The sequence below is a fragment of the Saimiri boliviensis genome, chromosome 2 (genome assembly GCF_048565385.1).
Source record: "Saimiri boliviensis isolate mSaiBol1 chromosome 2, mSaiBol1.pri, whole genome shotgun sequence".
Taxonomy (NCBI): Eukaryota; Metazoa; Chordata; class Mammalia; order Primates; family Cebidae; genus Saimiri; species Saimiri boliviensis.
In genome coordinates this window covers 93,877,563-93,895,049 of record NC_133450.1, presented here as the reverse complement: position 1 = coordinate 93,895,049, position 17,487 = coordinate 93,877,563, and the positions used below count along the sequence as shown (strand labels likewise).

Below are 17,487 nucleotides of genomic sequence, written 5' to 3'. Positions count from 1 at the left end.
TTTAAACACTATATGGGAGCATGCTTTTAACTGCTGCCCGCCAAGACAGTGCCACCAAGGCACACACGTTGTTTGAGAACCCTCCATTTCCTTGCCTATTTCCTCCTGTTCCTGCCAGCCTTCTGCTCCAGTTAAAGGGGCAGTGTGACCATAGCATGGCAATAGCTCCTGGGGGTATCCTGGCTGGCCTAGCTCTGCCACAGCAGTCACTCTTGGTAGCTCTCTACCACCTGTAGGTGGTCCCTGTCTACAATAATCTAACCTGAAGGGTACTGATACCCACTTAGGAGAAGTTACAAAAAATAAAAAGGGGTGTTGGGTGGGGAAGGGAAGGGATTCTCCAAAGCTACTCAGACCTGTGAGTGGTCCCCTCTAACATTTCCCTTTTTCTCTTGTCCCAAAGAAAGCGTGGGCAGGTTCCACATGGGCATCCTAGAGACCCCTCCTCCACGAGTCTGTTGCACAGAACCAAGTCATTGTAAGTCACATGCATCATATGATGGCTACCAAAGAAAAACTTTTTTTTTTTTTTTGAGACGGAGTTTCGCTCGTTACCCAGGCTGGAGTGCAATGGCGCGATCTTGGCTCACCGCAACCTCTGCCTCCTGGGTTCAAGCAATTCTCCTGCCTCAGCCTCCCGAGTAGGTGGGATTACAGGCACGCATCACCATGCCCAGCTAATTTTTTTGTATTTTTAGTAGAGACGGGGTTTCACCATGTTGACCAGGATGGTCTCGATCTCTTGACCTCGTGATCCACCCGCCTCGGCCTCCCAAAGTGCTGGGATTACAGGCGTGTTTTTCTGGCTGGGCGCGCTGGCTCACATCTTTAGGGAAAGTATACAACCAGCTTCTCAGCTTGTGAAAGACCATTAATACCACCATGATCCATCTTTTTTTTTTTTTTTTTAGTCTGAGTTTCACTCTTGTTGCCCAGGCTGGAGTGCAATGGTGCGATCTCGGCTCACCACAACCTCCGCCTCCTGGGTTCAGGCAATTCTCCTGCCTCAGCCTCCTGAGTAGCTGGGATTACACGCACGTGCCACCATGCCCAGCTAATTTTTTTTTTTGTATTTTTAGTAGAGACGGGGTTTCACCATGTTGACCAGGATGGTCTCGATCTCTTGACCTCGTGATCCGCCCGCCTCAGCCTCCCAAAGTGCTGGGATTACAGGCTTGAGCCACCGCGCCCAGCCCATGATCCATCATTTAAAAAGAATGTATTAACAGATATTTTTCTTACCTGGCAAAATTCTAAAAAATCATTCTATGATTTGTATCAAGTATTCCATGGTTCAATCTCATTCTTCCCCCCCACCCCCGCCACCCTTTTTTTTTTTTGGCCTATCTTTCCCAGTAACATGGATGGAAGGTTCAATCTCATTCTTGCTACCCTCGATGTAGCAGTAGAAATAAACAGAGTTTGAAAAAGACATACACACTAGCAAAGTACTGTTAAAAGGTTTATTGCAGTAATACAATAAAAGTTTAGAAAACATTTGTATGACTGAAACTGGTTTGGAAGTTGCAGAACAGTGGGGAATTCCTGCACCATGATACTGTGAGGAGATTCTCAGACACTAGTCCTCTTAATAGCACGCCACTGAATGCTCTTCCCCGAATTCTGAGTCCTTACATGAATCCTGTCCACTCGACCCAGCTTTCCCCTCTAACTTACAAATGTGCAAAACACTTTATATTCCGTTACCAAAAATGTCTTTAACAGACCGTTTTAAGGAGCCTGTTTGGTGCCTGTGTGGGTTTGTATTAGGATTACCTTGTTTCAATAAATCACTTAAAAATGGAAAACATGACCAAGTTCTATGGCTTTTTGTTTAAAAAAAATAATAACCAGCTTCAATTTTTTAAAAACGCTGTTTACATATGGTTCTGGCACCTACATGAAAGATTTTAATGAGCAGCAAAAAGAGTAGAAAAAACAGTGGTTGAAATGTATACTTAAGAGTATTTTCAGGGTGGATCCAGTGCAAAATAATGAAACACAAAATATTTCAGCAGTGTAAGCCAGTATGTTGGTGTTCCAAACCACAAAAGGGTTCGATCACTTAACCCTACATAAAGTGCCACTAGTTGATATTAACAACAAAATATATCCTATCAATCCCTAAAGTTCCCACATCTTTGTAAATTTTGTTGAAGTATTCTGAGTTTGTGATCTCTGGATTTTATAGCTTCATCTCACATTCATGGTTTCATAAAAGGCTTAAGAAAACCATAACTACTGTTCATCTCAGATGAAGTCAATCTTTACCTCCAAGCTCCAAATCCCAATCTTGGCAACTCGTGAGACTAAGTTCTTCCTTCTGAGAGTTTTAAGTAGTAACTAGACGACTATTAAAACATCGTAAGTAATTTTATTTGGTATCTGTTCAAGTCCACCATCTCCACTCTCTAAGAACTCCAGAACTGGATGGGAAAATGCAAGCCCAGTAATTATGAAGCTGAGCACTTAACAGAGATCCTAGCAGTGCAGACGAACCCACAAGGGGCCGAGTGCAGTGGCTCATGCCTGTAATCCTCGCACTTTGGGAGGCCAAGGCAGGCATATCACCTGAAGTCAGGAGTTCAAGACCAGCCTGGCCAACATGGTGAAACCCCACCTCTACAAAAATACAGAAATTAGCTGGGCATGATGGCAGGTGCCTGTAATCCCAGCTGCTCGGTAAGTTGAGACAGGAGAATTGCTTGAAACCGGGACGCAGAGGTTGCAGTGAGCCAAGATCATGCCACTGCACTCCAGCCTGGATGGCTAAGCAAGACTCTATTTTTTTTTAAAAAAAAAAAACCCACAAGGAGTAAAGTCCACTTCCTCCTTTCATGGAAAATTCATAGAGCCAAGGAATTTGAGACTCATGGATAGAAATAAACTCCCTTCTGCAATTCTACCCACAACTATACCAAACACCAAATATACCATTAGCAAAAGCTAGTATAGCACCTCAGACTTGGAGGCAAAGTATCAACTACAACAATTACAATGAGAAAAGAAGGTAAACCTCTGAATGATTTAGCTGAGGTGCTATCATGCTAATCATGTAAAAGATATGGTAAATAGTGCCTGTTAGGAATTTTTCATAGGATTTTTTCTTTTTGTAGTTATATAGGATTTTTTTATGCAGTTATTAAAAATAAAAAACTACTTACATATTTGTACATAATGCCTCTCTCATAGTTTTCTTGTAAGATTGTCACTAAAAGCATGACAAGACACGAGCTGAAAATGATCTCCTGATAAGGGACCATTCTTTACATTGTGCTTTCCCCAGAACAGAGACAAGCAGCATCAGCTGTAAGGATCTGTGCTGCATTTCTGAGCAAAGCTGTGTCCCCAGAACAACAAAGACCTCGGAAACAAGCAGGACGTTTCCCCTGGAAACACCTGCCACCTAGGAAATCCCACAGAAAGAAACGACACAACACAAGAATGACCAGAGGCCACTTAACTAAGTGGCTTTTCCCCTGTGCCCAGGCAGGCATTGAGCTTACACATAAGGGAATGACCTTCATGACTTTTCTTTCTTCTCAAGATGGAATTTCGCTCATTTCCCAGGCTGGACTGCAATGGCGTGATCTCGACTCATCGCGATCTCCGCCTCCCTGGGTTCAAGCAATTCTTCTGCCTCAGCCTCCCAAGTAGCTGGGATTACAGTGTATTTTTAGTTGAGACGGTGTTTCTCCATGTTGGTCAGGCTGGTCTCGGGTGATCTGCCCGCCTCAGCCTCCCACAGTGCTAGTGCTGGGATTATAGGTGTAAGCCAGCCGACCTGCATGACTTACCATCCCTCAGAGAAGTTCAATTTCAAAACGCTCATAGTGTGGATGGCAGGAATTCAATAAACTGGGTAAGAATAAGCTTAATTCTCCTCAGAAAACAAGAAAATCTCTAGGACATTATTGCAGCCAGGATTTCTTCCATGTATGGATGTGGGTCCTAAAGAAAAAGACTTTCATTTTCTTTGGTGTGTGGGAGGAAAAGAAAAACAGGAATGTCTGACAAACTACGACAGAGCAGCACGAATGAAACGCATTGAAACCCCTTCTCCCAAACAAAACCAAAGGACCAATAATAAATCAAATGATTCCAAATTGCCTGCTGGTTCTCTGTACAAAAAACAATCGCAGAAAAACTCCTATTAAAGAGCTTTTCCCGTTCACGTCCTCATCATCGAGAATCACCTCCTGTGATTCAACCAACCTCTAAAACTTAAAGTGTCAGCAACAGACTCAGCACTGCAAGGACCAGCACCCTGATGCGTGTCTGTGGACCCTGTGGCCTGGGCCCAGAGGGAAGCCAAATTAACTGCTTCCTTGGCAGAACTGGTCACGAGCACAGGTCCTCCCTCCACCAACACTGGTCTGGAAAGACCTTCGACCCTTCTGCTCTATTAATTATCAAACACATTGGTCACCATGACAGGTCACTTGACACATAGAAATGTTTGTCTCCCTGCTTAAAAAAAACCAAAACACCACTTTAACCTCTATGTTCCAGGCACTATCTTAACTAAACAGATAATGTTGACTAGAGTGTAGTGGGAGAACTTTCTTGATGCAGATTTGGCATGTTTTAGTCCATGCTCGTTAACGGTGTCCAGTGTAAGCTTTAAACCAGGAGGTCACTGAGGCTGCTGCAGAGGAGATCATCCCACCTGCACTGCTGCTTGCGATGGGTGGGGACGCCTGGCTGCTCTGACTCTGGGAGACTTCCACAGGCTGGGAAGGGATATCACAAAACCGGGGACTAGGCAGGTTCTCCCAGTCTGTGCCCAGGTCAGTTTCTTCATCGCTTACGTGCTCGTCTCCACTCTCATCTGATTCTCCAGCAACTCCGGGATCCACAAATTCCATGGACTCCTCAAGGTCTGCTCGCACTTCAAAGGGCCCTGACCTGTGTGCAGACAATGAGGGCCTCTTTAGGATAACCACCATTCTCAACACCAGAAAATAAGCCATCTTCCTTGCGCCATTCATTCCCCAAGTCTGTGTTGCACTCTGTTGACAATATGTTTGAGTTTTCCTTTACCCAAATAATCATCCAAGTTATAAATCAAATTGTGATATCACACTTTTCCACAAGTCTACCTATTTAATTGGTGAAGACCCTGCATAGGGAAAAAAACCCATTCAATGAGATGGTCCATGCTGGTCCTAAGTCTGATTTCCTGTTGTAAAGAACCACACACAGTGTCTGCAAGGTAAATACACAGCACTCCAATGACACGATTCTAACAGAAAGCCACTTGTGTACTCTGTATATTATTTAGTGTAACAAGTAATAAATGTAATAAAAATGGTATACAAAGAAAACTCAGTGGGCTCCTGTACATGTTTAAAAATATCACCACCATTTTCTAGGACACATTTATAGCACAGAATGAAGCACAACTGTTTAGAATGTATCAGAGGCAATGCGGTGTATTTCTGCACAATATTTCAGGAGAAAACTGTTTATTTCCCAAAGGTCCCTAATGACACCCTCACTGCGAAATCCAGTAACCCTTTCTTAGGCCTCATCCTCTCTGCTGCCTCCTCAGCACAGGGAACCGAATTGGCAAACCTTGGAAGCCTTTCTGGTTTTTTTTGTTTGAGATGGAGTTTTGCTATCGTCGCCTAGGCTGGAGTGCAATGGCATGATCTTGGCTCACTGCAACCTCCTCCCAGGTTCAAGAGATTCTCCTGCCTCAACATCCCGAATAGCTGGGATTACAGGCACCCGCCACCACACCTGGCTGATTTTTGTATTTTTTAGGAGAGATGGGATTTCACCACGTTGGCCAGGCTGGTGTCAAGCTCCTGACCTCAGGTAATCCATCCGTCTTGGCCTCCCAAAATGCTGCAATTATAGGCGTGAGCACCATGCCTGACTTTTTTTTTTTTCTTTTTAAATTGAGACAGAGTCTTGCTCTGCCACCCACGCTGGAGTGCAGTGGCACAATCTAGCTTACTGCAACCTCCGCCTTCAGGGTTCAAGTGATTCTCCTGCCTCAACCTCTTAAGTAGGTGGGATTACAGATGCCCACCACCATGCCTGTTTAGTTTTTTTATTTTTAGTAGAGACAAGGGTTCACCATGTTGGCCAGGCTGGTCTTGAACTCCTGACCTCAAGTGATCCACCCACCTCCGCCTCCCAGAGTGTTGGGATTACAGGCATGAGCCACCACAGCCTATTGCCTTTCTGCTTCTTTTTCTGCTCCCTTTCAAATGCCCCTCAGCTTCTGCCTCAGGGCAGCCAGGATGCATGTCCTCCCTATGGGCAGCCATCCCCACCCACAGCCTTTCAGGGAACTGCCCTGCAACAAAGCTCCAGGGTGGGACCAAGGTGCCGCTATCTCCCTCCTGCTGTCCCCAAGATAAGCACACTTAATGCCATGCTTCATTTAAGGGTTTCACTGATAACGACTTTGGGGAAAATAAGAGAGGTCAAAATAAGTAACAGAAACGAGAGCCCAGAAGTGTACAGCCTGCCATTGCAGTCTAGGGTCCAACACTCTTTACAGCCTTCACAATGATAAAAGGCTAGCACTGGCCTCCAGTGCAGCTCACCAGGTCTGCACCTTTGACTCACTTTTTACAAGAACAAGCAGCCCTCATTCCTCCCAGACACTTATATAATCATAATGGCCAACATTTATGCTCCAGCGACTGTTTTCAGGGCTTTACAGGTATTAATTAAATTGGAAGATATGCCTGGGGTTTCCCACTTGGTCTCCAGTGAGCAATTTTCAAAGAGAAAGAGCCCCTGAGACTAGGGGGGCTCCCAAGTTGACTAGGCCCCCACCCTGCCCAAAAGCCAGTATTTTGCAAAGGTGAAGGGAGTAGGACTTGGGAGGGTCTCTCCAAATCTTCCTACTGCCCCTTTAATTTCTCTGCCAAGCAAACTAATGGCCACTGCATACAGTTTTTGGCTCTGAGCATCCTTTTATGTATCCTCAAGTTTCTCCTTGCGCTTCATTGCATTTTTCTCCTTTCCTTTTTTTTTTTTTTTTTGAAATGGAGTCTGGCTCTGCTGTCACCAGGCTGGAGTGCAGTGGCACGATCTCGGCTCATTGCAACCTCCACCTCGCAGGTTCAAGCAATTCTCCTTCCTCACCCCCCTGAGTAGCTGGGACTACAAGCAAGCGCCACCACGCCCAGCTAATTTTTGTATTTGGCCAGTATGGTCTCCATCTTTTGACCTCGTGACCCACCCGCCTCAGCCTCCCAAAGTGCTGGGATTACAGGCGTGAGCCACCATGGCCAGCCTGCGCTCTCTTTTTTCTTTTCCTTGGCAGACAGTTCCACTCTAAAGCCATCTTTTCAGATTCCTAGCGCCACTCCAAATCGCCCCTGGTTATTAAACCCTCAGGCTCATCTCAGATATCTGAACCAGTCTCAAAATATCAGCAGGCTGGGACTCCTCCCCTCCTCCCTCTCGATTTCTGTCTGGGGTCACCAGGGCTACCTGTAATCAAATAAGGTCCCTTTCTGTTTTCAACGTGTCACCCTGGCCCAGAGTCTCACCACATCACCATCATCTCCCACCTGCCGCCTCTAGCTGGAGAGCTGCCTGCCTCTCCTGGCACGCACCCACTAAAAACGTTCACAACTTCAGATCCTTTGCTGGGCTCCCTCCTTTATTAAATGCAGGGCGCTCTGATTCTGTTCTGTTCAGCTGTGCAGTCCAGGGGACCTCAGAACTGACTGCCAGGCTAAGTTTTCCCAGGATCCCCCTCAGGCCCCAGTGAGCTTTTTTTTTTTTTTTTGAGACGGAGTTTCGCTCTAACTGTTACCCAGGCTGGAGTGCAATGGCGCGATCTTGGCTCACCGCAACCTCCGCCTGGATTCAGGCAATTCTCCTGCCTCAGCCTCCTGAGTAGCTGGGATTACAGTCACGTGCCACCATGCCCAGCTGATTTTTTGTATTTTTAGTAGAGATGGGGTTTCACCATGTTGACCACGATGGTCTCGATCGCTTGACCTCGTGATCCACCCGCCTCAGCCTCCCAAAGTGCTGGGATTACAGGCGTGAGCCACCGCACCCGGCCCGCGTTTATCTTTTTCTTTTTAAAGAGACAGGGTTTCACTCTGTCAGCCAGGCTGGAGTGCATGCAGTGGCACAATCAGAGCTCACTGCAGCCTAGAACTCCTCAACTCAAGCGATCCTCCCACCTCAACCTCCAGAGTAGGTGGGACTACAGGCATGCCATACCATGTCTGGCTAAATTATTTTTTTTTCTTTTTGTAGAGACAGAGTCTCACTAGGTTGCCCAGGCTGGTCTTGAACTCCTGGGCTCAAGTGATCCTCCCATTTCAGCCTTCCAAGTAGCTGGGATTATAGGCATGAGCCACCACCTGGTTTGAACAATCATTTCTAATAGTTTCTTAGTTCTCTTGGATATCCAGTTTAATAGTTATGCCATCTACAGTAATGCTAACTTAGTTTCTTTCTTCCCAATATAAATACACCTCACTTCTTTTTAAGAATACTTTGCCTTGGCAAGGCCTCCTGAGCTATGTTAACACAGCACTGAGAGTAGGCACCCTTGGTTTTTCCTACGTAATCTACTGCGTAAATTACATCGATATCTATGTCAGTAATCTGTCACTAAGTGTAACTTTCCTTATATGTTTAGGATAGCTATCCTCTAGTAATCATCTACTTCTAACTTGCTAGTCATCTCCCCCTCTAATTATTAATGGAAGCTGCGTTTTATTTAATTATCTTCAGCATCTATCGGGTTGATCTTTTTGCTGCTTTAATCTGTTAATGTGATGAAATAATATGCTGGTTAGCAGCTTGAGTCTCTACTACCGTGGATCAGCCAGATGTGTGCTGAGACCCTGGCTCCACCACTTGTACGAGCTCTGTGCCCATGGCCACGAGTTACTTGATCATACTAAGCTTCAGTTTCTCCCATCTATAAAGCAGAAATAATATTCAAGGGAAGTAAAGAGGTTGGCCCTTTGTCAATAAAGACTGGCCCAACAAATATTAGCTCTTATTAGTAAGGATAAATTTCCTAATGTTGAGCCCTTTACAGGTAAATTTCCTAACGCTGAGCTCTTTACAGCCCTTTACAGGTAAGGTACAGAAAGGAGGGTGAGTAAGCTCACAGAAATCAACCACTAAAACTAGGATGGATTTCTAATGTTCAGGTTTCCACAGGTCATGAACCAATGAATGGAATCAGGGGTGAGAGGCACGAACTCCCTGTAAAATGGCACAACATTTTAAGTACATGCGCAGTTTCCTGGAGAGTTCACAGCTTTGTATAAGAGTCTATATCCTGGAAATGTTAACTATCTGATGTGGGGAGGGGGAGGAAGCTAACACAATGGCTCAAGGCAGATGTTAACTGCTGCATGGGGGAAGCCAGGCACACTGTCAGTGGAGGAGGCCCCCCTAATAACGCCTTGGGTTTCAGTAGATGGCTGATGTGGAAGGAATCCCCAGAGAACTTTCCCACCATTTGTCTTTCTTTGAGTATTCTTTCAAAAGTGTAAATACATAACCGTATTTACATCTCTGCAGGAATGTGTGGACAGACTGGTAAGAGCAAGGAAAAAAAGTTAAGTGCCCAGCACAAGGGTGCCTGGATGGAACGAAGCTGAGCCTCATATACTTCATGCTTTCATGGGCTGAGAATAAAAAGATCTCACACACCAGCCCTGGTTGGTATTTTTTCTTTAACTTTCTTTAAGCTAACTGATTTCAAACCAGTTGATCCCCTAAACCTCTAATACCTATTATCTCCAACAAATGGTGATCAGATTGACTCAGTGATAAGAAGAAAATTGTGTGGCTGGGCCACACAATGATGGCTAATGCCTGTAATCCCAGCACTCACAGGCCAAAGCGGGTGGATCACCTGAGATCAGGAGATTGAGCCTGAGCTGGCCAACATGGTAAAACCCCTCTCTACTAAAAATATAAAAAGTAGCTGGGTGTGGTGGCACACGCTTGTAATCCCAGCTGCTTGTGAGGCTGAGACAGGAGAGTCACTTGAACCCGGGAGGTGGAGGTTGCAGTGAGATGAGATTGCACCACTGCACTACAGCCTGGGCGACAAGAGTGAAACACCATCTCAAAAAAAAAAAAAACCCTGTGAATTGTTACTATGGACAAGGAGTGAGCAGGGGCAAAAGAAAATGCAAAGGACGGACACTCAGTAGGGCCACAGAGTTCACAGCTTTTTATAAAGGGGTCTATGTCCAGGAAGGGCGTATAGGCAGATTCAAAGATGTGACCTTCAGCCTTCTGTGGTTTCTTCTACTGCATTTTATAAAAATGATTGATATTAATTTTTTCTAAGACATGATTACAAAAAAAAGTTCAAATATAATTACCTTTGTTTCTTTCTGTATGGGACTGCACTATCTTTGTCCGGTTTGAGAAGTTTGGGATTAGGGAACAGGACTACACTATGTCAACATACAACTCTTCTAACAGGAGTCACAGAAAACACTTAGAGTAAAGCAACATGTATCCTTCTTACCTGCCTAGGTGTTCAGAGCTCGGACTGACCAGGTACATTAGATTCCTGAGGGTATGCAGTGGTTGTAATTGATCTAAATTTACATGCTAAAAAAATTAAAGAGTTGGTTAATATTTTCAATTATTTAAGAAAGCAAAAATTAATTCACAACGTATTTTTCATACCTGAGAAAAACAAAGATAAAGAATATTTGCGTTCAGTTTCTTCACTGCCCGAGTAAACTTCTGCTTGCTTAGATTTTCGCCACAAAATTCACTGTAAAACAAACACACAATTTATAAAGCTCTATCTTTTTTTTTGAGGAAATTGTTTAAATTTCTATTTACAGTACAATTAGGTATAACACATACCCTGTGCCCTTTGCCTCCTTAGTAAATTACACTTAACAAAGACTTTTTAACAGAACAATTATATTGCATCTACACAAATCACAAATGCACACCCCCTTCCACCAAGCAATTCCACTTCAGGAAATTTATTCTACACAAATATCTGAAACACTTAACAAATATCTGAAACACTAATGAAATGAAAAATGGACAAGATTATTTCTTGAAGCATCAACAGCAGACTGGTAAGATCTTGATACCTTTATAGAAAGGAAAACTATACAGCTGTCATCTACTTTACGCAGAATGACAGCCAAACGCTTACATGGCCCTATGAGGCCCACAAGATTTGCACCCTGTCTTCCTCTCTACCCTTGTCATTCCATCCAGGACACTGCAATTGCCATTCTTTTGGCCTGCAGCCTCTTTCCTAAGGGGTCCACACAGCTCCCTCCCTCCCTCCATTCCTCCCTCCTTCCCTCCGGTTCCCTTGTGGGGACTATGTACCTGCCCACTTAAACACAGCAAGCCCCTCTCTCACCACATTCCCTTTCTCTTACATTTTTTTTTATAGGCAGGGTCTCATTCTGTCACCCAGGCTAGCATGCAGTGGTGTGATCACTGCTCACTGCAGTCTGCAGCCTCAATCTCCTGGGCTCAAGTGATCCTCCCACCTCAGCTTCCCAAGTAGCTGGGACTACAGTTGTGCACTACCACATGCAGCTAATTTTTTTTTTTTTTTTTTTTTTTTTTTAATTCTTAGTAGTGATGAGGTCTCACTATGTTGCCCAGGCTGGTCTCGAACTCCTGAGCTCAAGTGATCCTCCTGCCTCAGCTTTCCAAAGTGCTGCGATTACAGGCAGGCGTGAGCTGCCCTCTCACCCTGTTTTAATGTGCTCCACAGCATTTACTGCCAGCTGACGTGCTGTTGATTTGTCTACTATTTATGCTGAGCCCTCCATGAAAATGTGAGCTCCACGAGGGTAGGGATTATTTTTTTGTCACCAGTGTGCCCTCCAGTTCCTACAACAGTGCCGGCACACAGTGGGAACTTCATTAACATTTGTTACTAACTAAAAATTTTAAAAGCAAACTGTAAAACACTACAGTATAGCATACTACCATCTGTGTTTAAAGGGGGAAGATGGTGGCTGGGTACAGTGGCCCATGCCTGTCATCCTAGCTACATGGGAGGCTAAGGTAGAAGAACTGCCTGAACCTGTGAGCTGGAGGCTGCAGTGAGCAGAGATTGCACCCCTGTGCCCCAGCCTAGGTGACAGAGCAAGACTCAGTCTCAAAACACCACCACCACCACCACCACCACCACCACCACCAAAGAATTCAATGGTTACAATTTAACATGAGTATCTGCAGCAAACCCTTGAATATCCTGGTACTCCCCTTTATGTTCTCTGTGGTCTTCTCGAAGACTTCATGTACAATTGTAAGATAATGAAACAAATTAGCACATAAGGCTTTTGAAATTAATCTTGATATTTCAATCAGACCTTCTCAGTCTTGATAATACTTACATTCTTATTTTTGGTTTATTGGAATAAATGAAGACAAAATAGAAACTTGGAAGAGCTATGATAAAGATGACAATATTGCCTTCAATTACTTGCCTGTTGCACAGCTTTTTGGGAAGATTTACATCAAGTATATGAGACAGAATGTTGACCAGCTGAGTTGCATAGCACAGCGCAGCACTGATGGTGTAGGCAGGGTTACTCTGCTCCATGTCTGCAGTATGAAAACAACCACCATGGACAAAACCTTCATTCCAACAACATTCCAATGAACCAAGAGTTGATCATAAAGACTTTATCATGATAGCACTGTTATGTTTTAGACCTTACTTAACAGATACTCCATGACCAGGCATAAATGGCCCATTGTATTTTGCTGAGCAATGCAACAGAGCAAATGGGCCTATACAGGCCTAGCATAAATGAAATTCAAGTCTGACCTGTGTGAACCTGATAATGTAATATCAGAATAAATGCCCAACTTGAATGTCACCTCCCCAGAAAGGCCTCTCCTGACAACCCTATCAAAGAGCCAGCCCTTCCTCTGTACCCCATCCTGCCCCAGGATGCTCCCCTAATTCCTTCCATGGTACCCACTCCATCTACAGCAACTTGATTATTGACGTGCTTCCTGCCTTTCTCCCCTGAGAAGGGGAAAAGGCCACATCTGTCTTGGTCACCTTTGTATGTCCAGCACCCAACAATGTACATCACACAAAGCATGAGCTCACTAAATATTTAATGAGTAACTGCAAACAATCTTTTTCCAGCCGGGCGCGGTGGCTCACGCCTGTAATCCCAGCACTTTGGGAGGCCGAGGCGGGTGGATCACGAGGTCGAGAGATCGAGACCATCCTGGTCAACATGGTGAAACCCCGTCTCTACTAAAAATACAAAAATTAGCTGGGCGTGGTGGCGCATGCCTGTAGTCCCAGCTACTAGGGAGGCGGAGTTAGGAGAATTGCCTGAACCCAGGATTCGGAGGTTGCGGTGAGCCGAGATTGCGCCATTGCACTCCAGCCTGGGTAACAAGAGCGAAACTCCGTCTCAAAAAAAAAAAAAAAAAAAAAAAAACAATCTTTTTCCACCAAAGAGAAACTGCAGGGGTTTTAAAGGGTTTTTCCATTGGAGGATTTCAATCTCCATTTAGGACTACTAAAACGCATTACAAAGTTATACACTAAAAACCTAGGTCTCAACAAGTTAAATATACTTCTTTAAATAATGTCTTCTTACATAAACCAAGCAATATTAACCCCCAAAAAGTGAGCCATCTAAAAAATGTTTTCAGTCCATCAAGTGATGAATGAATAAAACAAAATGTGGCTTATTTATCCATACAATGGAATTCATTCAAAGGAATGAAATAATAATATATGCAAATCACGTGGACGAACCTTGAAAGTACCATGCTAAGTGAAAGAAGTCACACACAAAAGGCCATAGATTTGATGATTCCATTGATATGAGTTGCCCAGGACAGGCAAATCTACAGACACAGAAAGCAGGTTTGTAGTTGCCAGGAGCCGAGGGCAAGGGAGAGTCGGGGAATGTGACACTTTGATGCCATGGGGTTTCTGCTGGGATGATCAAAATGTTTTGGAATGACATGGAGGTGATGGAAGCACACAGGAATGTACTAAATGCCCCTGAATTGTTCATTTGAAAGCTGTTCATTTTATGTCAATTTTACCTAGAACTCTCTATCTAGATTTCAAAGGATATGCAACTTCTCACCAGGCCCCTGGGTTGTTTTCTTCTCCTCCACCCAGCTGTAGTAGGCAGAGTAGTCCCCATTGTTCGGGAGGCTAATCCAAGGCCCTGTAATGCTAATGCTGGTGTCTCCATTGTGATCATCGCAGACCCATCGTCCTGAGAGGTAAGTTGTCCTCCGGGCTTCGGCAAGCTTGCTCACAGTGCTGGAGGTCATGGCACTGTCACTCTCTGAAGACACATCTGCGGGATCTCTACAAGTCAGAAGACACAAACAGACTTCAAGAGAGGATTTTCAAGGGCATGCAATATACCCGCAACACAAGCTAGAACGTCAAAGAGCTGCATGTGAGCACAGGAATTCTACCTTAGTTTTTATTTTTTTATTTTTAGAGATGGGTGTCACTCTGTTACCCAACATGGAGTGCACTGACAGATGCAATCATAGCTCACAGAAGCCTTGAACTCCCAAACTCCAGAGATCCTCCTGCCTCAGGCTCCTAAGTAGCTGGGACTACAGGCACCTACTACCAAATCTGGCTAACTTAAAACATTTTTTGGTAGAGATGAGGTCTCACTTTGTTGCCCAGGCTGGTCTTGAACTCTTGGCCTCAAGCAATCCTCTGAAAGTGCTGAGATTATAATCATGAGCTACTGCAATAGGCCAAAGTGCAAATATTTCAGTTGTGAGCCACCATACCTGGCCAGGAATTAACTGGAATATATGTAGGTAAAAACTTGCTATCAGAGATGAGGATCAAACCAGCTGCGGCACAGAAGCCCACACACTGTGAGGAAGACGGAACCAAGAGATGGGGCCGAACGTAGCAGGTCCTCCAACTATTTGGTCTCGAGACCCCTTTACATGCTTAACACATTTTGGAATCCCAAAGAACTTTTGTTTACATGGGTAGGATTACTGATACTTACTGAATTAGAAACTTAGAAAAATTTAAATAATTCATTCAGACATATCAATAAACCTATTAAACCTGTTCAACATTTTTATGAAAAAAATCTTTTCAAAACAAAAAATTAGTAAAGAGTGACACCGTTTTACATTTTTTAAACTCTCTTTAAGACTCAAGTCTTTCTGTCAAGTAAAAATAGCATCCCACAAAAATAGCAGCTAGTTCAGCCTGCAGCTCGAGCTCTAGTGCTTTTCCCCCGCGCCAGCAATGGCCCTTCAGTATGCAGCACAGGGCCTTGCGCCTGCTCGCCATACCCTCACATGCCACAGTCAGCCCTCCGTATTCACAGGCTCCACACTGCAAACCAACTGAGGACTGAAAGAAAAGAAACAACAGGGCTAGGTGCAGTGGCTCATGTCTGTAATCCCAGCACTTTAGGAAGTCAAGGCGGGTAGATCACTTGAGGTCAGGAATTTGAGACCAGCCTGGCCAATACAGTGAAACCCCGTCTCTACTAAAAATACAAAAACATTAGCTGGGTATGGTGGCAGGTGCCTGTAATCCCAGCTACTTGGGAGGCTAAGGCGGGAGAACTGCTTGAAACCAGGAGGCAGAGGTTGCAGTGAGCTGAGATTGTGCCAGTACACTCCAGCCTGGGTGACACAGTGAGACTCTGTCTCAAAATACAAACAAACAAAAAACTAAGAATAACAAAAAATAACACGCCCACCATGATGACTCATGCCTGTAATTTCAGTGCTTTGTAAGGTGAAGGCAGAAGGATTGCTTCAGCCCAGGAATTCAAGGTTATAATGAGCTATGATCACATCACTGCACTCCAGCCTGGGCAACAGAATGAGACTCCCTCTCAAAACTCCCTCTCAAATCAACAAACAAAAAAACAAACCCACCATGAGAAGTCACAGCAGGTACAAATGCAGTGATGGGGAAGAACACAGCGCACTTGGGGAACAGAGATGTTCAGTGTGGCTGGTGTGTGAGACACAAGGGAAGTGCCAGGAGACGGGACTGGAAAAGCAGGCAGGAAGCAAGCGGACTGGGAAAGGCCTTCTGTGATGCTCCAAGTTTAGATTCTGTCCTCTTGGCCAGTGGTTCTTCGTATCTTTCCTTCTGCCACAACATACGTGTAAGATAACTGCTACCGGCTGTCACAGATAAGACTGGCCAATTCTGAGCTGTACTGCTACCTCTCCCTCCTCCCACAAGAAGTTAAGAGAAACACAAACAAGAAATCTTACTACAAGGATAACTTTAAAACCATCAACTTCTTTTTAAAAAATGAATGGCATAAGGCCAGGCGTGGTGGCTCAAGCCTGTAATCCCAGCACTTTGGGAGGCCAAGGCGGGTGGATCACAAGGTCAAGAGATCGAGACCATCCTGATCAACATGGTGAAACCCCGTCTCTACTAAAATACAAAAAAGTAGCTGGGCATGGTGGCACGTGCCTGTAATCCCAGCTACTCAGGAGGCTGAGGCAGGAGAATTGCCTGAACCCGGGAGGCGGAGGTTGCGGTGAGCCGAGATGGCGCCATTGCACTCCAGCCTGGGTAACAAGAGCGAAACTCTATCTCAAAAAAAAAAAAAAAAAAATGAATGGCATATAATCATTTACACTAAACAAAAGATTAAAACAGCACAGAAATAGAGTTTTTCTTCATGTTCTCTCTTGGTGTTTTCTTTTTGAAAAAATGTCAGCCTTACAGAAAAGCGTCAAGAATTTTAAAGTTTCCTTGTATACACTTTGCTCAACTTCCCCAAAGTATCAATTCAGGAAAATATTATACAACAATCACAACCAGGTAATCAGCACTGCTACGACACTGCTAACTAATTTACAGACCTTACTCAACTCTCTCCAACTGTCCTGCTAGTATCTCTTCTGGGGTACAGGATACAAGATCACATACCGCACTCAGCTGTCAGTCTCCTAAAAACCCGATATTCTGCTCTATTTTGAATCTGCCTTTTTATTTTTCTATTTGCCAACTCCTACTTATAATGAATTACTTAGGGTCAGAGAGCAGGTTCTCAAGCTAGAAGAGCAATCAGTCTTTTTGGGTTTTAGGAAGCCAACTCTGGCAACAGACTGAAGGACAGACTGGAGAGAATAGTTATGAAACTAGCAGTAGTCCAGTGAGTGTCAAGTTTCCAGGGAGAGCTGATGGAGAGTGGGAGCAGCCAGAGAGACAGGAAAATCCTCAACCAGAGCAGCCAGTGGCTTGTGGGAATAAATGAAAGCCGGTCGCAGCTGTCAAACCTGCTGATCAGCAGTAGCATCAGGGAAGTTTAAAGATACAGAAGTATTACAAGTTGGACTGGGAGGTTGGAGGGGTACCCTCTGGAACCTCTATTTCTCAGATGAACAGCCAGATGGGGGAACCACTGTCCTGTTCATCCCACCAGAGATTATCCATGCACTACTGCCTAAGATTAAAGTCACAGTATTTAGTGTTCAATAGCAGTTAACACAATAAGTAGCAGTCACCAG

The 17,487-nt window shown here is 44.5% G+C and overlaps 1 protein-coding gene across 1 annotated transcript in view; it reads right to left on the bottom strand.

The window, feature by feature from the left end:
- Positions 1–3,530: 3,530 nt before the first annotated feature.
- The window catches only part of ATG14 (autophagy related 14), a 45,566-nt gene continuing 31,609 nt past the window's right edge, over positions 3,531–17,487 (bottom strand). Inside the window, exons 6-10 of the mRNA XM_010341066.2 lie at positions 14,091–14,320; positions 12,450–12,567; positions 10,660–10,750; positions 10,496–10,581; positions 3,531–4,908 (exon numbers count right to left, since the gene is read on the bottom strand). Of these exons, the coding sequence (XP_010339368.1) occupies positions 4,602–4,908; positions 10,496–10,581; positions 10,660–10,750; positions 12,450–12,567; positions 14,091–14,320 (832 nt within the window). The 3' untranslated portion in view covers positions 3,531–4,601. The remainder of the gene's footprint in view (positions 4,909–10,495; positions 10,582–10,659; positions 10,751–12,449; positions 12,568–14,090; positions 14,321–17,487) is intronic.